The 20,135-nt window shown below is 38.3% G+C and overlaps 1 protein-coding gene across 5 annotated transcripts in view; it reads right to left on the reverse strand.

The window, feature by feature from the left end:
- Positions 1-20,135, reverse strand: part of cntfr (ciliary neurotrophic factor receptor) — a 241,089-nt gene that overhangs the window by 18,774 nt on the left and 202,180 nt on the right. For all 5 annotated transcript variants that reach the window (XM_042229066.1, XM_005943721.3, XM_042229067.1 and 2 more), the window contains 3 exon segments: positions 18,647-18,764; positions 18,005-18,171; positions 11,877-12,040 (listed from right to left, as the gene is read on the reverse strand). In XM_042229066.1, the coding sequence (XP_042085000.1) occupies positions 11,877-12,040; positions 18,005-18,171; positions 18,647-18,764 (449 nt within the window).

Raw genomic sequence — 20,135 nt, forward strand, 5'->3', positions numbered from 1 at the left:
AGCATAATCCATACTAAAAGTGTGCGCAAGCAGAAAAGACTAACAGTTATTTGAACAAAAAAAGTCAATTTTTTCATACACACTTGCACACAGTGTTCCTTTTATGGCAGTCCACCTGGAAATATGCATATCTGGATCGGCTCTTTAAATGGCCACATTTAACCATAAATGGTCAATGCAAAGTACCTCGTGAATCTTTATGCATAGAAATTAGTCTCTTTATTGTGCTCTTTGAACCGTCCTTGACCACTGTTTGCTGTGCAGTGGGGCGCATTGGAGGGTATGTTAAGTCTGTTATGTGTTGGTGCATGTCCCATAACATCCACATGCCAGCAGCCAAGGTTTCCGAGCACAATACTGCCTTGTAAGGAGATAAACATTGCGATTCACCTCACCTGTCAGTGGTTTTAATGTTGTTAGTGTAAATTTACGTATGTATGTGTGTGTTTGGGTGCATGTGTTTGCGCGTGTGTGGGGATATGTGTTTCACATGTGTCTTCAGGGCTGATCTATTGTAAATAGAGCTGTTCAAAGCTGTTCATCAGACTTGTTTACCGCTCATTAAAATTGTTTAGTGTTCATTTAAATTGTATGTGAAAGTGTGCCCACACATTTGTATGTGCAGTTCTACACACTGACAGACAGGCAAGCAGGTACACACACACACACACACACACACGCACACACACACACACACACACACACACACACACACGCACACAAAATGCCACTCCAAAAACATATATATTTATCTTGCCATAATCATGTCTCATTAAGACAGAGTAAATATTCACTAACCCTGAGATATAATATGATAATAATTCAACCATAATAGACTAACCACAGAATGGACTATTCTGGAGGTAATTACTAAAATATTACTACAGTTTCTTGTTTAATGAATAAACACATATGTCTTTTGTTTGTACACAGCATATGCAAACATGGCTGTTTGAAGATACTTGCTGACGTTACAAGAAAACAACGGTAACCAAACCTCACCTTTAATTGCCGCTAACGCCATCTTCCCAAGGTGGGTCATGTCTACTGATTGTTACTGGCAAGTTTCAAAGTGAATGAACTGTGTTTGAAGCAGCATTTACATTCTTAGGACATTTCCCAGCAGAAACTCCTCCAAAACAAAGCAAAGCAAAATAACCCACATATCTCAGTGAAGATCAAAGGAAGAGAGAGCACTACCCTGTGGTTACTTTTGATTTCTGCTAACAGTGACCCTGCGTTTCACAAAATAAGTTTACTAACCAGCCTAGCAAGTTAACGAGCCTGGTAGGTGGCAAGCTAGTTAAGCACCATAAATAAAAGTGGTACAGGTAGATAACTGATTAAGCAACACTGACTAATTCATTAACAAGCTAAATCAAGTTGTATTTAACATGAGCTGGGTCTGCAACAATGTAACAACTTCTTACAAGAAAAATATATTCTCCTAACAAAAATATAATTTAAACATTAGACAATAAATCCTGAAATAAAAAATAAACTGTTCAAGTACTGTATCACACTGACAGCGGTGTCTACAAATAACTAAATGGATAATTGTGAGAATGCCTGGTGTGGTGGTCATGTTTTAAAGAAAGGTCAGGGGACTCTGTCTTAGACAAATGTGCTGGTATTGGAGCTTCTGTTTAGTTTGGTCCCAGGTTACTCTAGTAACCAAATAATACAACATTATTACTGCTGAGCAATAATCTTGTGATAAACTTAACCTGATAGACTGTATTGTGTATGGATCAATAAAGTACACATCTAATTTCTTGTCATTCTATAAAACTGGAATGCATGACAAACTTTACATTAGTAGTAAAGACAGAAATTAACACTAATATATTATGCACTCTATATTTTCTGCTTCTTTGTTCTAACTTTATTCACAGCAGCTTGTAAATACTGTGTCACTCTCAGTCTGTTATAACATATGCACAAAGACACACACAATAAACTTCTACAAAACCCCAGACAATGGGAGAGGCAGAGAGACGAGCTGTGAACATTCCTTAGGGATTGCTGAAGAAACTACAAGGAAAGTAAGTGACCCTTTGCTTTTCCTCTTCTCTGCCCATCTCATTTATTTTGTTTCATGCCTCATTTTTCTTGTGTTCTCTTTAATTGTTTTGCCCCACATTGCTCTTGTCTTGTCTAGTACTTTGTTCAGTGTTGAAAAACTACAAACAATACTTTCCATGTAGAATCAATAGAGGTTACTCTCATCTTAACGTGCACAGGTACAAATTCATTGTGAAGTGGAAGTGGAAATAAAAAGAAACAGAGGAACTCCAAAGGACTGCAGTGATCATGGCGGGCTTTGTATAATAATAAAGTTGTAATTGTAACTTGTATGTTTGTGATAATGCATGCTAAGATATCATATTTTGTTGTACACATTATCTGCAAGGCCATTCCTGATAAAGCTACAGGTTGTAGGCTGACCTGGAAAGGACAATAAGACATGCTGACCAGTAAGGAGAAAGGAGAAATACCAGACAGAAAAACCAGGGGAAAAAATGAAGAGGCTGAGAAAAGAGGATGCAAAAGAGAGAAGAAAAAGCAGAAAGAAGGAGACATGGAGGGAATTGGCGTCGGTGGTCAGATCTAATCCAGTGAGCATGTCTCTTGTCCTGGAAAGGAAACCCAATTATATGGCACTTCCACTGGCCCGATGGCGCTCTGTGTGTATGTGTGTGTGTGTGCATTCAGAAGGTTGGTCTCATTAGGTTGACTGACAGCTCCCATTTTTCCGCCGCACTCTCCTCCCATTTGAGAACACATACACACGGACACGAACACTAGGTCCAGGGGTAATTTCTCAGACAGTATTTCTCTCTTTGAAGCCCCAATCACCATAGCAGCAATTACTGTAAAAGGAACCCCCCCACCAGCCAATCGAAAATCCCGGACTAGACCTTACACCCTTAAAAAGCGTGCAGTAATTTGAACAACACAGGAGGTGGAGTTGGCTCTGTATTAACACTGTTTTATGCTATCTGCCAGCGTGTTAAGGATGTGAAACATGAACATGTCATAAAACCTAAAATCAGAGTTCATCTTTCTCCTACTCCTCTACTGTAGAAACTCTTAAAAGCTCAAGTCACATTTCCAGAATGTCTTTATCAGCTCATAATCCTGCCTTTCTGAATGCTGATCAAATGAAAGCTTGCCCTTTTTTAAAGATGCACACATCCTTATGTAGATGCTGTGACATGTCACACCTTATACACACATTAAGACAGTAAATGGAAAATCATGGTCTTATATTGGAAAAAGGGGTTATTGTCCATGTATTATGAACAGCATTTACATAGCACTTCTGCAGTAAGTGTTATATTTCTCCACTCATACAGAGAATTCATGGTAAGTTTCCCTGCTTAGGCCATTTTAGTATGCTGGTGAGCAAAACCAAGCATTGGACCCTCAACCTTGAATTAGCTGACATGCTTTACCGTTTTACACAGACTTGTCATTGGATGAACTGAATGAGCTCAGAAGAGGAGTTATTTAGATGTGAGATTTGCGCCAAACAACTATTTTTAAAGCTTCGAATGTTTTGCTTTGACATGTGCGGAACGTGAAGTCAGACATCCATTAAATAATGTTTTGATTTCTTAAATAATCAAAACCATGAGACAAATGACAAATAGCATTAATTATATTAGGATGCAGTGTTTCACAATGTGAATTCTAAAAGGGGGGAAAGAACCAAGGACTGATTAAAATGATTAATTATAAGATAACAAAGTATTAATGCTGAGCTTTGTTCAACTGCTGCTCAACAATGGCTACCTTCTTATTAGAACCACATGGTGTGGTGTTATTTTGAAACATACTATCATATAAAAATCACAGCTGATAAAGCATTACCTGCATTGTTAAGGCACTCCCCAATGGCTGCAGTCTCCCTTAGCAAGACAGTAAACCTTACCATACTTCAAAAAAACTGCTTAGGAGAAGCATGTCAATGAGCCAAGGCTACCTGATCTTCAGGCGCTCTGTGCTCTGAGTTGCCCCACCTTGTAAAACAAACCTCACAGTCTTCAGTTTTTCTATACTCAGTCTAATCTGGGAGGCATGACTGAGAACTTGAGAGAACTGAGAGCAGCAGGTATATATATTTTTTTCCAAATCCTTAACACGGCTTTGTTGACTTCATTTGGTGTCTGTCATGTTCATTTAATTAGAACTATATTGACCATGAGAAGCAAGACCCCCTGAGATGAGGTCAGTGCGTGACATGCGTGCATCATGCTAAGTCAGAGCAGATAGATATGTGTGTGACAGGCCAGACTGACACAGTGATATAGAAATCAATAGAGGCAGAGAGAGGGCAGTGGCCCCATTCATCTTCATTTCACCCTTACACAGTAAGACATCTAAAGGACTACAAATAGAAAATGCTGAAATATTCCAACTGCAATCTTGGAAAGAGACACAAGATAAGACCTCTCTCTTGGATGACTCATATGCCCTCTTTTAACTTGTTAACCCCCCCCCCCTCCCCCCTTTAGAGAATCTTTAGGCTTCTCTTGTGGGGAATATATGTAACTGTCATATTCAATTATTAAATAATAAAAAAAAGTTCATATTAATAAAATGCTAAGAGTTTGCACAGTGTAAGACCATGCCACTCTCTCTGTCTCCCTGTGCAAAATGTTTTTGAGTATATGTAAAGGTTTTGATCCAGCTGTAATGTATTTTGACAGCACAGCCTAATGATGGTGACTTTTATATGTGATGACACTGAACGTGCAGTTTGTGTGTCTATGTGCTTGAGTGTTAGGATGATGGGGTTTGATAAATGATCTGTCTGTGGCAGTGTCCTTTAGATGGGATGTTTTTCCCAAACAAGGTCTACACATTTATCATGTGCACCTATAGATACAAATAGATGGTTTGAGGGACGGATGGTTAGACAGGTGGCTTAATGCATGGGTGGAAGGGTGCATATGTCGATGAACGAGCGGGTGAAAGGGGGAAAAAAAGAGATTGTGGAAGCTGGAAATAGAAACTAATGGTAGAGTGGGAGGGAAAGGTGAAAAGTAAACACAAAGGTGGAAATTTGGACATAAAAAGAGAAACGGTGGAAATAAAGAGAAGATGGAGAAAGTTCAGAAGCACTTTTTCACTTTCATGATGTGCACATCAGTAAGTTCTTATTCAGTGCCAATCTCTGCTTTTTCTTTGCCATGATAATGTTATTCATGAAAATACAATACTCTAGTTACGCACCATATGCATAAAAAATTTACAGAAAAATCAAATACGCTCACTATGAGCAGTGCATGTGAATTGTGACTTCATGTTTCCATCACTTCCAAAGAGATTACATTAAATCCTTTAGAGCATATCCTTAACCGTACTACTTCTTGCCTAGCACTACCCAAACCTTAAATCAAGACTCCAACCTTAAAATTACCAAGGACTTGCTTTTTGACCCCTCCCGAAATACCGTATGACTGTGTAAACAGATTTATGTTCCAAAATCAAAACTAAAACGTACGCACACACAAATACGACTCGTGCCTCACTATTGATCCATCTAAGTGCTTGCTAGATGAGAGAGACTTTTGGCAAACATACACACACATTGGATGAACAGATGGAGAGAGGTGGAAAAGGACTGATGGCAAGACGGGAACAATACGGTACGTAAGCTGGAAAAAAAATTAGGAGGAGCGAGGAGAAGAAAGGAGGGATAAAAACTGAAAGGAAAAAGACAGAAGCTTGACCAAATGTGAGGTGGGAGAAGAATGAATGGCGGAGAGAGGATGCAGCACACATGTGGAATAAATAAATGAATGAAAGGCTAATCTGTTTTGCTCAAGCAGATGAAGATTAAAGAAGGAAAAAAAATAGGTCTGCCTCTTTTCTTTCTGCTTCGACTGCTGCATTAATTCCATCAGTTTCTCTGAATTTATGTATTTAACATGGTGGTTATTCATCTTTTGTCCAGTTCTTGTTTTTCACTATGTCTGGTGTATGAATGCTATATGTATTTGTAGGTGGACATGGTGTTTGCAGAAATGCAAAAGGTTATTTCAGCATATTGCCAATACTAACCACCTTAGTCTATCAATATAAGCAATAATTTATGTGTTTGCTGCTTTTGCATATACACACATGCATGTTCTAGAGATTTCTTGACATTTGTATGCATGGTAGGCTTAGTAATTATGAAGCAAAAGAATGTATGTGTGCAGTGATATTTGTGAGTATTGATTTATATGCATACCAGCATTTAATTGCATATCTGCGTATCTGTCTCTGTGTGTGTTTCCGAGTCTGCATGAAAATATCTGTGTTTTCACTTGCCTGGAGTTCAGCATCATCCCCAAAGGGCAATTACAGCACAGCAGATGCAGTTTTATACCATGAACTGAATATTGAGCAATCTGAAATTGTTCTTATCACAGTTACTGGTCCATTGCTTTAATTGCTGTGAGTGTATGAGCTCACCTCTGTCTGAAGGGAGCGTGAGGAAACAATGCACACAAGGCCATGGGAAACAAAACAATTCACCGACCATTTAGAGATATACAGATGCATTTTCATGTGTTGTTTCTGTTCTCATTTTGATAATTCGCTCTTGATAAAGTGTACTGACGTAATGTGAAGTGAAACGGTGGATGCGGTCATTCTCTGAATTTAAGGTGTTTTTAGTTTAGACTAAATGAAAGAAATTCAATTTTATGAACAGGGGAAGAGGAAGTTTCATGGATTAAATCCTCCTTTTTTTAACACTCACTTGCTTAATTTGTAATAATTGAAACCTGTTGATGACAAAGAGTCAGTAAAGGGTTGGGAGCAAGTATGTGCATCCCTTGTTGGGAAATGACCACTGATGAATCTAGGGATATAACACAGTGGTGTGATAAGGATGTGTATGAAGTGTGGCTATCTGCCAACAACTAAGATGCCAGCTCACGCACATCATCCTACATTGTTTTACAGCGAGTTACTGATCAATAATTAATATGTTTTTGGGTTTTTTTTGCTTTTACTGAACTACAAGGGAATCACATATCGGTGACTTACTTGTTCCTAGGGGCAATATGTGTGTGTTACAAATCACATTACTCTATGCTGTGAAAAACTAAGTACATCTCATGGTTAGGTAGCTCATAGAATTTATATATATATATATATATATATATATACACACACATATAAACACATTTATTTATATACAGCTCTGTTAAGGTCCTGCTACAGCACTTCAGCCAGGTTGAGGTCTGACTGGTATGAAGTGTTTGTACTAATATGTTGTGTTTGGTTTTAACCAAGCATGGCACCATGCTTTGTGGCCAAACAGCTCCACTTTGTCTTAATTTCTTCATACTTTTTCAGTGTTTTGCAACTTTTTAGCATTTTTTTCTTCTATTTGCACATGCTAACTGAGGCCTGTGGACTTGAGTGGAGATGTAGCTGTTGGACTGCACAGTCTGACTTTAGGATGTAGCAATCCTTCAAACTCGTGCTCGTGAAAGAGGGGGTCACTGATGATCGAGGGCATTTAATTAGCAGCACTTGGATGCTGCTTGCCCTACTAATTCCTATGGAAGCAGTTAGGCTGTATTTAGGGTTTCACAGGACTACAAAAACGTTCTTTTTTAAATGACTGTGCACTGTTTCAAATGTGTAATAGCAGCTTCATGATCTGAAAAAAGCTCAGTACCAAGACTCCTAAACTAGTTGTAATTTTACACAAATCAGTTGTTTGGCAGGCACAGAAAAATAAACATTTAAAGAGCGTTCCAATTTTGAAATCCAGCAAAGCAGTAAATTATTCCATGCCATGAAGTTCAGCTATCTAAGAGAAATAACATTTAGGTGGTGGGGGGGCTTCACTGTTAATGCTGCACTTTACTTTGCACTACATCCATTTACAAACCACCACTAGCTCAATAAGAGCACCATTCTGTTGGTTTTTAGTGTTTTTGTAGCTGTTTTTATGTCTGGCACACCTACTTAAAGGTTAAAAAATATATGTACAATTCAATTCCCCAATGGGCTTGTTTCTGCTAAGTCTAAAGCTTTTCCCCCTCCCTTTTTCTCCATTCACTCCACTAGTTTAAGGCTTAAAATGTTTCAGATATATTTTCTCATCCCCCCCCCAATGAACCATTCATCTACCGCCCTTAAACTTCAAACACCAGGTAACCAATAGCCTATAAAACTTCACTTTCAAAGCAGCCTCTTGTGCTCCCTTTTTCTTTACGTCTCTCCAACTTTCATCCATTTATCTGTCACACTGCTCTCCATACAGCAATTACTCTTTTTCTCTCCATACCTCTCTCCCTAACCATCCATTCTTCTGTCACTTATCATAATCAACTAATATGGTTTCAGTCTTATGTGCTCAATTTCACCTTACATCTTTTCAAATGTGGACTTTGTATTATATTTCTGTCCCCCTTGTCTTGGACTCGAGTTCAAATGCATCTGTGTATCTATGCATGTCTATCTCATTTATGTGTCTCATTTTACTGTATCTATGAGCATCTGCTGTCCATTAACGCCCAATCTCCTTCTCTAATGCACTCCATTCATCTCTACTTCAAAACTTTTCCTCATTTGCCTCCACCCATCTGACTTTCCATCACTCTACCTATCTGTCCCAGTCATCCCCTCATTCTTCAGCACGATGGATGGTTTCTTCTGAGGATCAGTCTGATCACATGACCGCTTTCATTTCTGACTGAAAACACATTTCAAAATATAACATGTGAAAGCCATTCGCACCCAGCTCTGCTGTCCGACCACATTAAAGGAGAATTCCTAAGCAACACTAAGCACTTCAAGTTGTATTAAACCTCTGATACTAAAATCAATCAAGTATATATGGGGGGCAGTAAATAGTGCGTTTTATTTTGGCAGCCTCATTAAACTTCAATTACTGATTTATGTCACAGCTTGATAGTTCTCAATCCAAATATCTGCTGCTACAGTGCACTACCATAGATAGTCATTAAACCCATCCTCAACAAGGGCAGTAGCAAGCCAAAAGCTGGGTTTTCTAAAATAAACATTTTTTTTGTTTTTTTATAGTAGTACAGTTCTTGATTCAGTGTATTTTAAATTTCTGCAACGATGTGGTCTAATAATGTGGTCTAACACATGAAAGATCCCTGGTTCAAGTTTGGAAAGAGACACAAGAGACACAAATCCCTGGGAGGGCTGTGCCAAGTCATCCATCTGCTGTGGCGACCCCTTGCGCATAAGGGAGCGGCAGGAGAAGTAGTAGGTTCACTTGTATAGTGGCATTCAAAATTATCTGAAAGAAGCTTTGTCTGCCCTATTTACTATTCTTCAAACAAGACGGTGTGGAAGTAATCAAGAAGCCAAAATATTTGCAACTGAAGCTGCAATTTTGGTTGCTGTGTCATTCGTTCTTCAATCAACCTACTCTGGGTGTGTTTTTACTCAAACCAGTGTCAATAAGCTCAATACCAGCGTATTACAATTGCAAAAAAGTGTAAATGTAGAAGGTTATGTCGAGGTTTAGACAAATGTATTACATTTATAACATCTCTAATAATAAATGGTACTCTAACATGACAAGGCTGTCTGCTAGTTGCCACTCAACCTTTTCAATGAAGTGGCATAATCGTAAAAGTTAGTGGAGAAATTAGGCAACTCATACAAATACAAATTCAGCACACACTTTCTGTGTGATTGAGAACAGTGCCAACACGGTTAACCGACTGTTAACAAAGGGAGCCAGAAGCACAACTATAAAGTGCTCACAAGTCCAGAGGTGATGGTGTCGGAATTTCCCCTTCAGAAAACCACACTAACGGCTGCAAAAATAAAAACCGTGACCACAATAACATTCATCAAAGAATGCCACAAAAACGGAAAACCTTGGAGTTTTCAGCTGTCATCAACTCTATTTATGCAATTTCCAAATTATGTCTCCTTACCAAATCCAAATATTGACTTAAGGTTTCCCAACTTTCAGGTCACGCGTCGGTTCACATATTGATTGATTAGCAGCAAGGGGGAGAAGAAAAACTTTGAGTGTGTGTGTCAGATTTAATCATCAGCTGGAACCACAAAGATCTGAGGCTTTATTATAACTACAGAGAGGCAGGAAGTGACTGAATGTCAACGTGTTTATAAAATAGCACTTTGCCATTCATATGTGTGACTGTGTCACGGAAGATTTGTAGAAAGATGTAACACAAAGAGATTATATATCATGTCTGATATCGCTTCTTTGTGTTTGTAAGGATGTGAGAGATGTGGTAATAACTAAGTGAACTTGGTTCTGCTGGCTGTTCCCATTCTGTTCTTTAAAACCAAATACCTATTATGTTACCTAAAACCTAAAAGCAATTTGGCAGTCAATTATACAAAACTGAACAAATCCCCACACTTGAGAAGCGGGGACTTGGCAATTCTTGTACTTCATGACTCATTCGAAACATTAAACCATTTGCTCTAATTGCTCTAATTAATTTTCAGCTGAGCAATTATTTAGACTTTCAGTTCATTGCTGTGAAGGGTCTTAAAGCCAGCTTATCAGGAGGAGGGTTTAATAAAGGATGCCTGGATTTTTTGTTGATGTCTTCGGTTCAGCTTTGCAGTTGTTTTCCCCTTTCTTGTAAAGCTCATGATGGCCTGCTTGGAGGGTGAATAGACCTAAATCACTATCACGAAATAACTCGACACCAAAATGCTTTAAGGTTTGCTGTACAGAACTACAACCTTGCCAAAACTCTTCTTATTTGAAGTGTAGAATAAGTAAGAAACAAAGAAGTACAATCAGATGAACTTTTCCGCAGTTCAAACCAAAGAAAGCTGAGAGGAAAAGTAGTAAAACAAAGAAACTGGGGGTGAGGGTGGTGGAGTGAAATACAAAGACAGTGACACAAGAAGGTGTTGAAGGACAGACAAGATGAATGAAGTAAGAGAAAAAAAGGTATTGGTTTATAATTTGTGTGTGTTAGTGTGTCCATGTGATTCCAAGCCAGGCTCTGTAACTCAAGCTCTTGGAACAACACCTTAGCAAACCATTGACATGTTAATAACCCTGTAATATTAGACCTTGGTAGACAGAGCTTTTATCCCAGGAATCCTATAGTGGACACATATGCTTTTACTGTATGAAGCCCTCAGGGAATTGAACCCACAAAAAAATACTCAGATTAAGTAACATACACCAAAGCAGCCGAGCAATTGTGTCTGTCTGACCAGGGATCAAACTCCAATTTTTCGTAATATTCAGTAATTGTTCTCAGAGGCATCTCTTGACAGGGATTAAAAAAAAACAAACAATGTCTATGTTCAATTTACCTTGGGAAATACTATTGATCAAATGTAGAAGAAAAAAAGAGGCTTATCCCCGTGTTTCAATAAAAGTGCCAGATAAGTAAGCATTTCTTGGAAAAATAAGATTATAACGTGAAACGATACTTCCTAGCGCTTTAAGAAAAAAAGCAGTATGCCGTTTCCATTTAAAAGATTATTTTTTGTGATAACTTCAAACTCTGGCTGCGCTATCTGAGACCCTTTTTCTTTAGAGCTCTAATAATTAATAATTAACTTCTAGCCTAGTGTTGACTTGCAGACACTGAGAAAACAGTGTTTGAGCAAACTGTTCTGACCATTTATAACCTCTTTCTTGTTTTTGGCTTGTGCCAGATATTCCACTTGTAAGTTAAAATTTTCATGAAAAAGAAAAGAAAAACAAAACTTTTCTACTTTGCACTACCTAATAAAGCTAATTTTCTCTGCTCCACTGGATAAAACCTTTTTCATAATGGCATAACAACACGTCACATCGTATTTCTCATCGCACCTTGTTTTGGGGGAGGGGGGGGGGCGGGGGCTTTGTGAGCACTAGTGTAAAAGGTACTCACATGCTGCCACTGCTCTCGGATGAGCGGCCGGTATCGAAGGAAGTACTTTAAAGGGAAGTTATCTATGTCAGGCCACGTGGCGGGGCTGTGCCAGGATACCTCCAGTCTCCGAGGGTTGAAGCGGATCGGGGTCGCTGTCACACGTTCCGGGGGGTCTGGCTTTACTGTAAAGTGGGTATAAACAGTTAGTTAAAGGGGAATATTAAGGTCACTCAGACAGTTGCATAATCTTTTATATAGCACTAAATTGTGTCATAAAGGTGGAGTTAAGGCATTAACTTGTTACTTTAATGATACTTATTTATATCATTGCACACTTTTTTGTTCTTTTTTACTTTAGAAGAATAACAACAATTTTCATAGTTTCAAGTCTAGCAGTGGTCAGCAGCAATTGGCTGCACTCTCAAGGTTAATTGGTGAAATGTCAATTTAGAGAACAACAAATATGAACTTTCACCCAAGACCTGCAACACTATTTGTCCAGCAAATATCTGCACAAATAAAAACTTGCAATGAAAAGTGAGAGCTTTGAAACATGCAGGAAGGGGAAAAGACAGGCAGGGGTGGTGTAACAGAAGCACCTGTTGAACTGAAGACAGAATACATTCACTATTTAGGATCTTCCAGCCTCTGAAACATGATTTAGAATTTTTATTATTTTTTTATTATATCTTGCAAGTCTTGACATGATAGAAGGGATCTATTTAATATTGCTACTACCATTATTATTAGTACATGCTTAAGGTCGGAATGTATTCTAATGCAAGAAAGACTTTAAATAAGGCTGAACTGAAATAAAAAGTTTTAGCTGAAAAAAGTGTCTGAGGTATCTGTGGCAAGACAGAAGATGAGAAGCCATCACTCCCCAATGAAAAGGCATGTGTGTCTGAATACCTGTCCACTGAGGAACACACCAAGACAGAGAGATTGAGAGAATTCAATTGAAAGCTTTTCAGATGATATTGAATGACCCAGTCTTTGTTAGCTCACTCCCACAAGGGAACACACCGGCCTGCCACTTAAGCTACATGAAACCCTTTCCCATCTAGATGCAAACATAGCATTACACAAGCAAATGGAAAACCACAGTAATAATCTCAATGTCTGATAACATACTGATGGCAGCAGTGGATGAAAGCAATGTGGATAAAAAGGTAATGCATACTTATGAAGGCTCATAAACAGGCAGCACATAATTAATGATTGAAAATACGAAAGATGGCTGTTGGCACATACAAACAAGACTGCTTTCTCACTCGAGAAAGAGATGTTAACAATCTCTTTTTGACTTTCAAGTAAATTTTAAAAATCCCGAAAAAACTAGGGAAGCACACAAAGAAAAGAAAAAGAAAATTGCATGCTGGCAGAGCAAGAGCAATGTAAAGCCAGCAGAGACCAGAGAGAATAAATTTTCTTTGTTCAACAGCACCTAACAGAGGAAAAACATGTGCAAGCACAGAACAAAACAGCGAGAAATATGTCTGGGTGGGGCGTCCCTTAGGTTTTTAAAGTATCCATCTGACCTGAAACATATACTAGTAGCTTTGTGTTGCATGAGTAATGAACACATCCTTCACTTGATGACCTCTGCGATAGCAGCTGGGGCGTGACAAAGGAGTGCTTTTTTTATATGAGAGATAAAAGAAAGAGAGGATTTACACTTAAAAGAAGGGTGTGAAATTTACCGAGACAAGAAGTGTTTGGACATTACTGACCGATGCAAATGCAGATTTAAATTTGTGCAATGCAAATACCAGGAAAAAAATATTGTCAGCTATATGCCCAGAATTAGTTTGAAGATAAAATCAACCATGTGATTTAACAAGCTATAGAAAGATAAACAAAAAGAAAGACAAAAAATGTGATCACGGGGTTTCAATTTTTTTGACATCCCGTTGTTCGATATGTTCTTGCCTGGCCTGAAAACGCCTGTCATTCCAGCTTTAGCTTTGTTCTTTCATTTGTGTCCACATTACTGGCCCTCTATTCTCAGTCTCATATTTCACAGTAACTGCAGTCCCTTATTTTCCCCTTTGTCGATGTATTGTAACATAAAAATCTAATCTTTCACAGGCGAGAGACAAACTAATTTTTTTCTTTTAAAAATTGTGGAAAATGTATCTGATATATAGCTTCAACATGTGGTCTCTTTAAACATAAAAAGGGTAAATTCTGCAAAAGAGTGCTGTGTATTTATTTATACATGCATGTATTTTTCGTTTTCTCTGAAATGCTCTGATTTACTGTTTCTAACACGACTGCCATGTGTCTATTCCCTCCACCTAATGGTGTAGCCTGTTTTTTTTTCTTCAAATAAATAGGCTTTTCAGAAAGAACAAAATCTGGACATCAATTCACTGATGTGCTGGATGACATCGTCTAGCAGTGCACGTGCACAAATGGGAAAATTGATCTGCAGTGTTATCTTGCACATTGATCATTGAATCTTGTCTAAGGTGTAATGACAGTTGAGAGCTTTTGTAATGAAGTCCCAAATCAAAATCTCGTTTCTGAAAGTAGCCTGTTTTTGAATTTGTGAATGGACAGATTGCACGTGCGAAAGAGAGTCAGAAGCCAAAGCACAAGCAATTCTGTTGGCTAAATTTAAGGACTAATCTTTGCACGACTGTGGTTTTAATTTGTTTAAGTTACACAAAGTTTGAAGTTTCATTTTGTGTTAGTTTTTTAAGTTATACAATGCGAGATCTTATTACTAAAGCTGGTATCTTTTTCTTTTTTCTTCCAAGAGGAATTTTACAAAATTCTAAAATTCTTCTTCGCAGCTTTGAGGTAAAGAATAATTTTGAACATGGCATGGTTGTTGGTACCAGATGGTCCAGTATTTCCGAAACTGCTGATCTACTGGGATTTTCCCACACAACCATCTGTAGGGTTTACAGACAATGGTCCAAAAAACAGAAAATAGCCAGTGTCCAACAGTTCTCTGGGCAAAAATGTCTTGTTGATGTCTGAGGAAAACAGCCAGACTAGTTCGAAGGAAACAGTAAATGAAATAACCACTTGTTACAACCAAGGAAACAGAAGGGTTTCTCTGAACGTACAATGTGTCAGACCCTGAAGGGGATGCCACTCCTGTCAGCTAAGAACAGGAAACTGAGTCTACAAAACTGGAAAACAGAAGATTGGGAAAAAAAGTAAAAATCCCGGTCTGATGAAACTCGATCTCTGTTGCTGAATCCTGACGGTAGGCTCATAATTTGGTATAAACATGAAAACAGGTATCCATGCTGCCTCCAGGTGTAATAGTGTGAGGATTACTTTGCTGAGTATTTTTGATAACCATCCTTTCATGACTGCATCTCAAACTGATTTATTGAACTTTAAAATAAGTCACTAGAGCTCAGGCCGAAAGAGCACCTTCAGCATTTGGTGAAACAGCAGAGACACATTAAAAATATACTTTGACTGGTTACTTCTGGCTGACTATTGTAGCCCCCACAGACTATCCCAAGTTAATACACCCGAATGAAGACCTCTCTTCTAAGAAACAATTCAAAGCATGACACAGGTAAGAAATAATTTCAATGATTTCAGTTACTGCAGCTACTCTGACCTGGTGGAATTAGGTTACAACATATTGTCTTTCATCTCATTGGATGAGTAATGTAGTAAAGCTGAATGACAGCGGGTGCTCAGGTGGGCTGCTGTCAGAACTGCCAGCAAAAAAAAGCTCTTTGTTGTAAGTGAAAATACTTTAACTGTAGAAGCCTTTAAAGCTCGGCAAGATCAGTTAGCGTTTGATCATCTTGGCACTAGAAAGCTTTAAGTTATCATTTGATGAGTGTGGAGCTTCCTTGAGGGTTCTCTTTGTAACTTCACCCACAGCACGCACATGTAGGGACACACATGCAAGCACACACATCTCATCTCATCTAATTCCGCCCCAGCTTTGGTCGGATGAACAAGGACAGTTGAGAACCGTCTTACTCCCGCTCAGAATTCAGAAGTGAACCAGGAAGCATGAAATTGTTTTATTTATTTACGATCTGCCTCGTTGTCCCTGAAAATGAATGTGACTTACATCGTAGAATGGCATAAGAAAGACTTTTAACAATGCAGGAACGAAGAACAGATGAGGTGAGGAGAGACAGGAGGGCTAAGTTTCAAAACATACTTTGTTAGAAGTTTTGGCCTTTCAACTAGCAACTTTGCAAACTTTGCAACTTTGCAAAGGTTCGGGCTTGTTTTCTAGAGTCAGTGACAGAAAGTTTCTGTAGCCACCGCTTCTCTTTGGGATCAATGACAGCTGTATCAGTTATCCAGGAGGAAAAGCGAGTGATTGCGTGTAGATCTACAGTTCAAAAGAAGCAAACTTTACTTTATTCAGACCAGAGTATGTAACACCTAGTTATATGTAGCTGTAAGCAACTAAGTATGTTTTAAGGCTTAAAAAAAATAAAACAACCAAAAGCATGGACGAAAAATGCAGAAAAAAAAGTGAAATAAAATGATTGTTTGATAATAGCAAAAGAGAGGGAGCGATAACAGGAAGGAAGGAATTAAAACAGGAGGAAATAAAGGCGGGAAAGAAATGCAAAGTTACACTTTTCAGGAAATGAAGAGAAGGAAGAATTAAATGGTATTTTGCAGTGGGGTATTTTGCTATTACCGATAGTTGAGGGATATTTCCTCAGCCAAAGCACTAATCCGGCTACCATTAGCATTTTCATGAGTCCTGTGTCCGGGGCTTGGCAGAGCATGTCACTGCCTCATTTGGTTACTTATGTGTACACACACACAACCACACACACACACACAACCACACACACACACACACAAACTCGCACACGAACAACACACACACACAGACTTTCTTTCTTTCCTCTCTCTCTCTGTCTCTCATTTTCAATACCTAACCCTCTCAACCGACACTCCGCACAATCGCTCACAGCCCCATTGGTGTCTGTGTGTGTTTATGCACCATGCACACCCATATCACCCTAAGCAATGCAATAGAGCTGAGGACTGCTGGCAGCAGTTCCCTTATCTATCAAAGTACTCCTCATTCCTTCTTTAAAATGAATTTCTCCTCTTCACTGCTTTCCAGTCAGAGTTGCTTGTGAATTTCAAGAGTACTGCTGTTATTATGTGGCCTTTGGTAGAGTAACTGATGAAAAACTTCACAATTCAAAGTTAATTTTGAAATGACTCGCCACATAATGAATTAATTAATTGAAAGTAAAAAAAAAAAAAAATCAACCTTGAAGCACATTTATGGCTTCTTTTGTTTTTGGTTTTTTTAGATCAGAAATGTGCTGATATGGCAGCTGGTGTTTTGGCTGAGGGAAAGTGAGAAACCAGACCATTGATTTGTGACCATCACATCCTGTCCAAACCTCAATTAAATACTGTTTGCTGCAGAAAAGGTTCAGAGGTCGATTGTTTATTATCTGCTGCTTTTGGTAATGGCACGGATGCACAGTCAGTGGGTTTCTCGCTAATGGACTATGCTGTGGGTTAAAAAAACAAACAAAAAAACCCCCAAACAAAACTGTACACTTCTGCTATCAGCTGGGTGACATTTATTTGGCCATTGCATTTTCAATTTTCTATGTCTTCCTGGCACCAAGCATTGCTGTGTGTGCAACAAATCTCCAAAGGGAACCAGAAATGAATGAAATCAGTCATCTGTGAGCAAACAAATGCATTAACATTGCTCGGCGGTTGGCACACATAAAGAGATGCCTTGACACTCGGCATTTTAGTTTTTTCCTTTGCCAAATACCCGTCAATCTTTGTGGGAAAAACATTTTACATTTGTCCCTGAACTATGTGCGGATAACGATTTTAATGAAAAAGTGGTAATTTGTTGCGAGCGGAACGGTTTAGGAGCAAATACTTGTAAGATTTTCAAAATGTCAGTGTGGGTTTCATTTAAACTCTTTGAATTCAGGGCTTAATGGAACCCTCTAATTGTGAGCAAAACTTAATAAGAAAGCACAACTGTTTCCTTTCTGTGTAGCTGCAGCAAAAAGCCTGTAATTCATTTCGAGTCACATTTGGTCAACACACGCAACTTCATGAGTGCTTTACGATGCAACGGAGTGAAGGAACAGGAAAAGAGAATGTAACAGAAACCACAAAGCATAACACAGAGCATGTTTTACCTATAGTGGACTCTTCAAAAGTTTTAGTGGCAGAAGCTTTCCCCAAAGCATTGATGGCTGTTACATTAACTTTGTAGGGGAAGCTGGAGAAAACCTCTGGGAAGCGTACATGGCAGCGGTTCTTGTGGAACAAATCTTTCTTCACCTCGAGTGAACGCTGGTTATGTCTGAAGAGAAAAAGGTGAGAGAACAGGGAAAAAAGGAACAGCTGTTGCAGGTTTTCTGCTTAAAGGCAAAAACTGTTGTAGACTAAAGACTGAATGATACAGATACTTAACACAAACACTGAACACTAAAGACATGGGCTTGCTATTAATTAATCTTTAGCTATGGCCCATTCCTCATCTTTATTCAAAGAGAATAATATTAGTGTTACAAATTCAATGAAAGCACCTGCCATGGTGTTGGCTGTGGGACTCTGGGAGTCTCAAAGAGAACTTGACAGAGACCCACTTCTAAAATGCTAAAATTCGTCTAGGCAACCGAGACTTGTTTGTTTGCCATGCTGGACTAAGATATGAACCAAAATGATTATATCACTCTTACTGTTTTATTATTATAATGGCAAAATAACAGGAAATAATCTTCAGAAATCCACAGGTTTCATCCTGAAACATCTGTATATGCATAAAATGCACTTACTGTACTTCCACATCAAATGTAGTGTTGATGTACGTTGAATGCTGCTGGTGCCAGCTGCAGTAAAAACCTTGAGGGTAGGTGTTGGACCTACAGGTGATAGTAGGCTCCAGAGGGGGAACTATAGAGAGAATAATGAGAAGAGAAGGGAGGGGAAGATGGTTAATGACTATCTACATGTATACAACTGAGGCAGACATGAAAAGAAGCATACCAAGAGGAGGGATCACAATCAGATGAATGCACATTGCAATATTCAAAGGCAAGGCAACAGTGCCTTACACATTACCTCACTGCATAATTCAGTTTCCATCAAATGTTTAATTGAAAAGGCTGCTACTCAGTTAAAATTAAGACATGTTTCTGCCAAGTTTTTTGAAAACTTAATTAATTTTGTTGTTGTTGCGTACTATATTTAAATATTTAATAAGACTAATTAAAATTTAATGAAAGTTTAATTAAAATCATGGAAATTTTAGAGTATGACTTTTCTATAAAGTTAATCTCAGGCAAAATTAAAAGTGATGTTTTCATTTCTTCACTATATCAGTGCTGTTTGCCGTTGTGGCTGAGAGAATCAAAAAAAGAAATTAAAACAAAGAAAAGAAGGAAATAAATAATTTGTGGTGATTTGTTTTCTTATTTGTCTGAATTCTGTTTATAGAGTTAAGGAAATGATGAAAAAACAAAGGAGAAAGGGTTGCAGTGTTTGGGGGACTGGCGTTGGGGTGCCGGTGTTGATGCTGTGTGGAGACACAGAGGATATTGAAGTGGTAGAGCACAAGAAGAATAAAAGAGTTTGGCAAGAAAACGTGATGTTACACCAGCTCTAACCTCCTCTGAGATTAGGGTTCTTTTTCACGGTTAGCCAACCATGTACTCGTCTGCCACTCCCTCTCTCTCCACACAACTTTTCAACATTTTACCTTTGTTATAGCTAATATAGCGCATGGACACAGCTCCACTGCTAAAACCAATCTTGGTGAGTTTCATTATTTCCCCCCTTGTGAAGTTCTTTTGTGTCTTTTCCTTTCACCTAATCATCCTCCTTTTGCTTTCAGTTAGCTGATGTTGATCTAAATTATGGCTTATAATTACACACTAGAAGGTACTCATCAATTATTCAGATTACTGTGGGGTGTGTGTGTTTGTGTGTGTATCTAGCTATATATCTAGGGCTGAGGACATGCTCCAGACAACTGCACTTTACAACACTTAATACAATACTACTTCTTAAATTGTTTGCTTATTGCATATCCTATTGTATACTCTATTTCCCTTTTTTGTTTTTTATTTTTTGTGTGTTTGTCTGTGTTTTTAAACTTTCTGTTCTACTCCGAGTGCTAATGCACAGTATTTTGTTATGTGAAGACATAATGACAAAAAAACTTGAATCAATCTATCTATCTATCTATCTATCTATCTATCTATCTATCTATCTATCTATCTATCTATCTATCTATCTATCTATCTATCTATCTATCTATCTATC

The sequence above is a fragment of the Haplochromis burtoni genome, unplaced genomic scaffold (assembly GCF_018398535.1).
Source record: "Haplochromis burtoni strain Fernald_Lab_line unplaced genomic scaffold, NCSU_Asbu1 Contig_377, whole genome shotgun sequence".
Lineage (NCBI taxonomy): Eukaryota > Metazoa > Chordata > Actinopteri > Cichliformes > Cichlidae > Haplochromis > Haplochromis burtoni.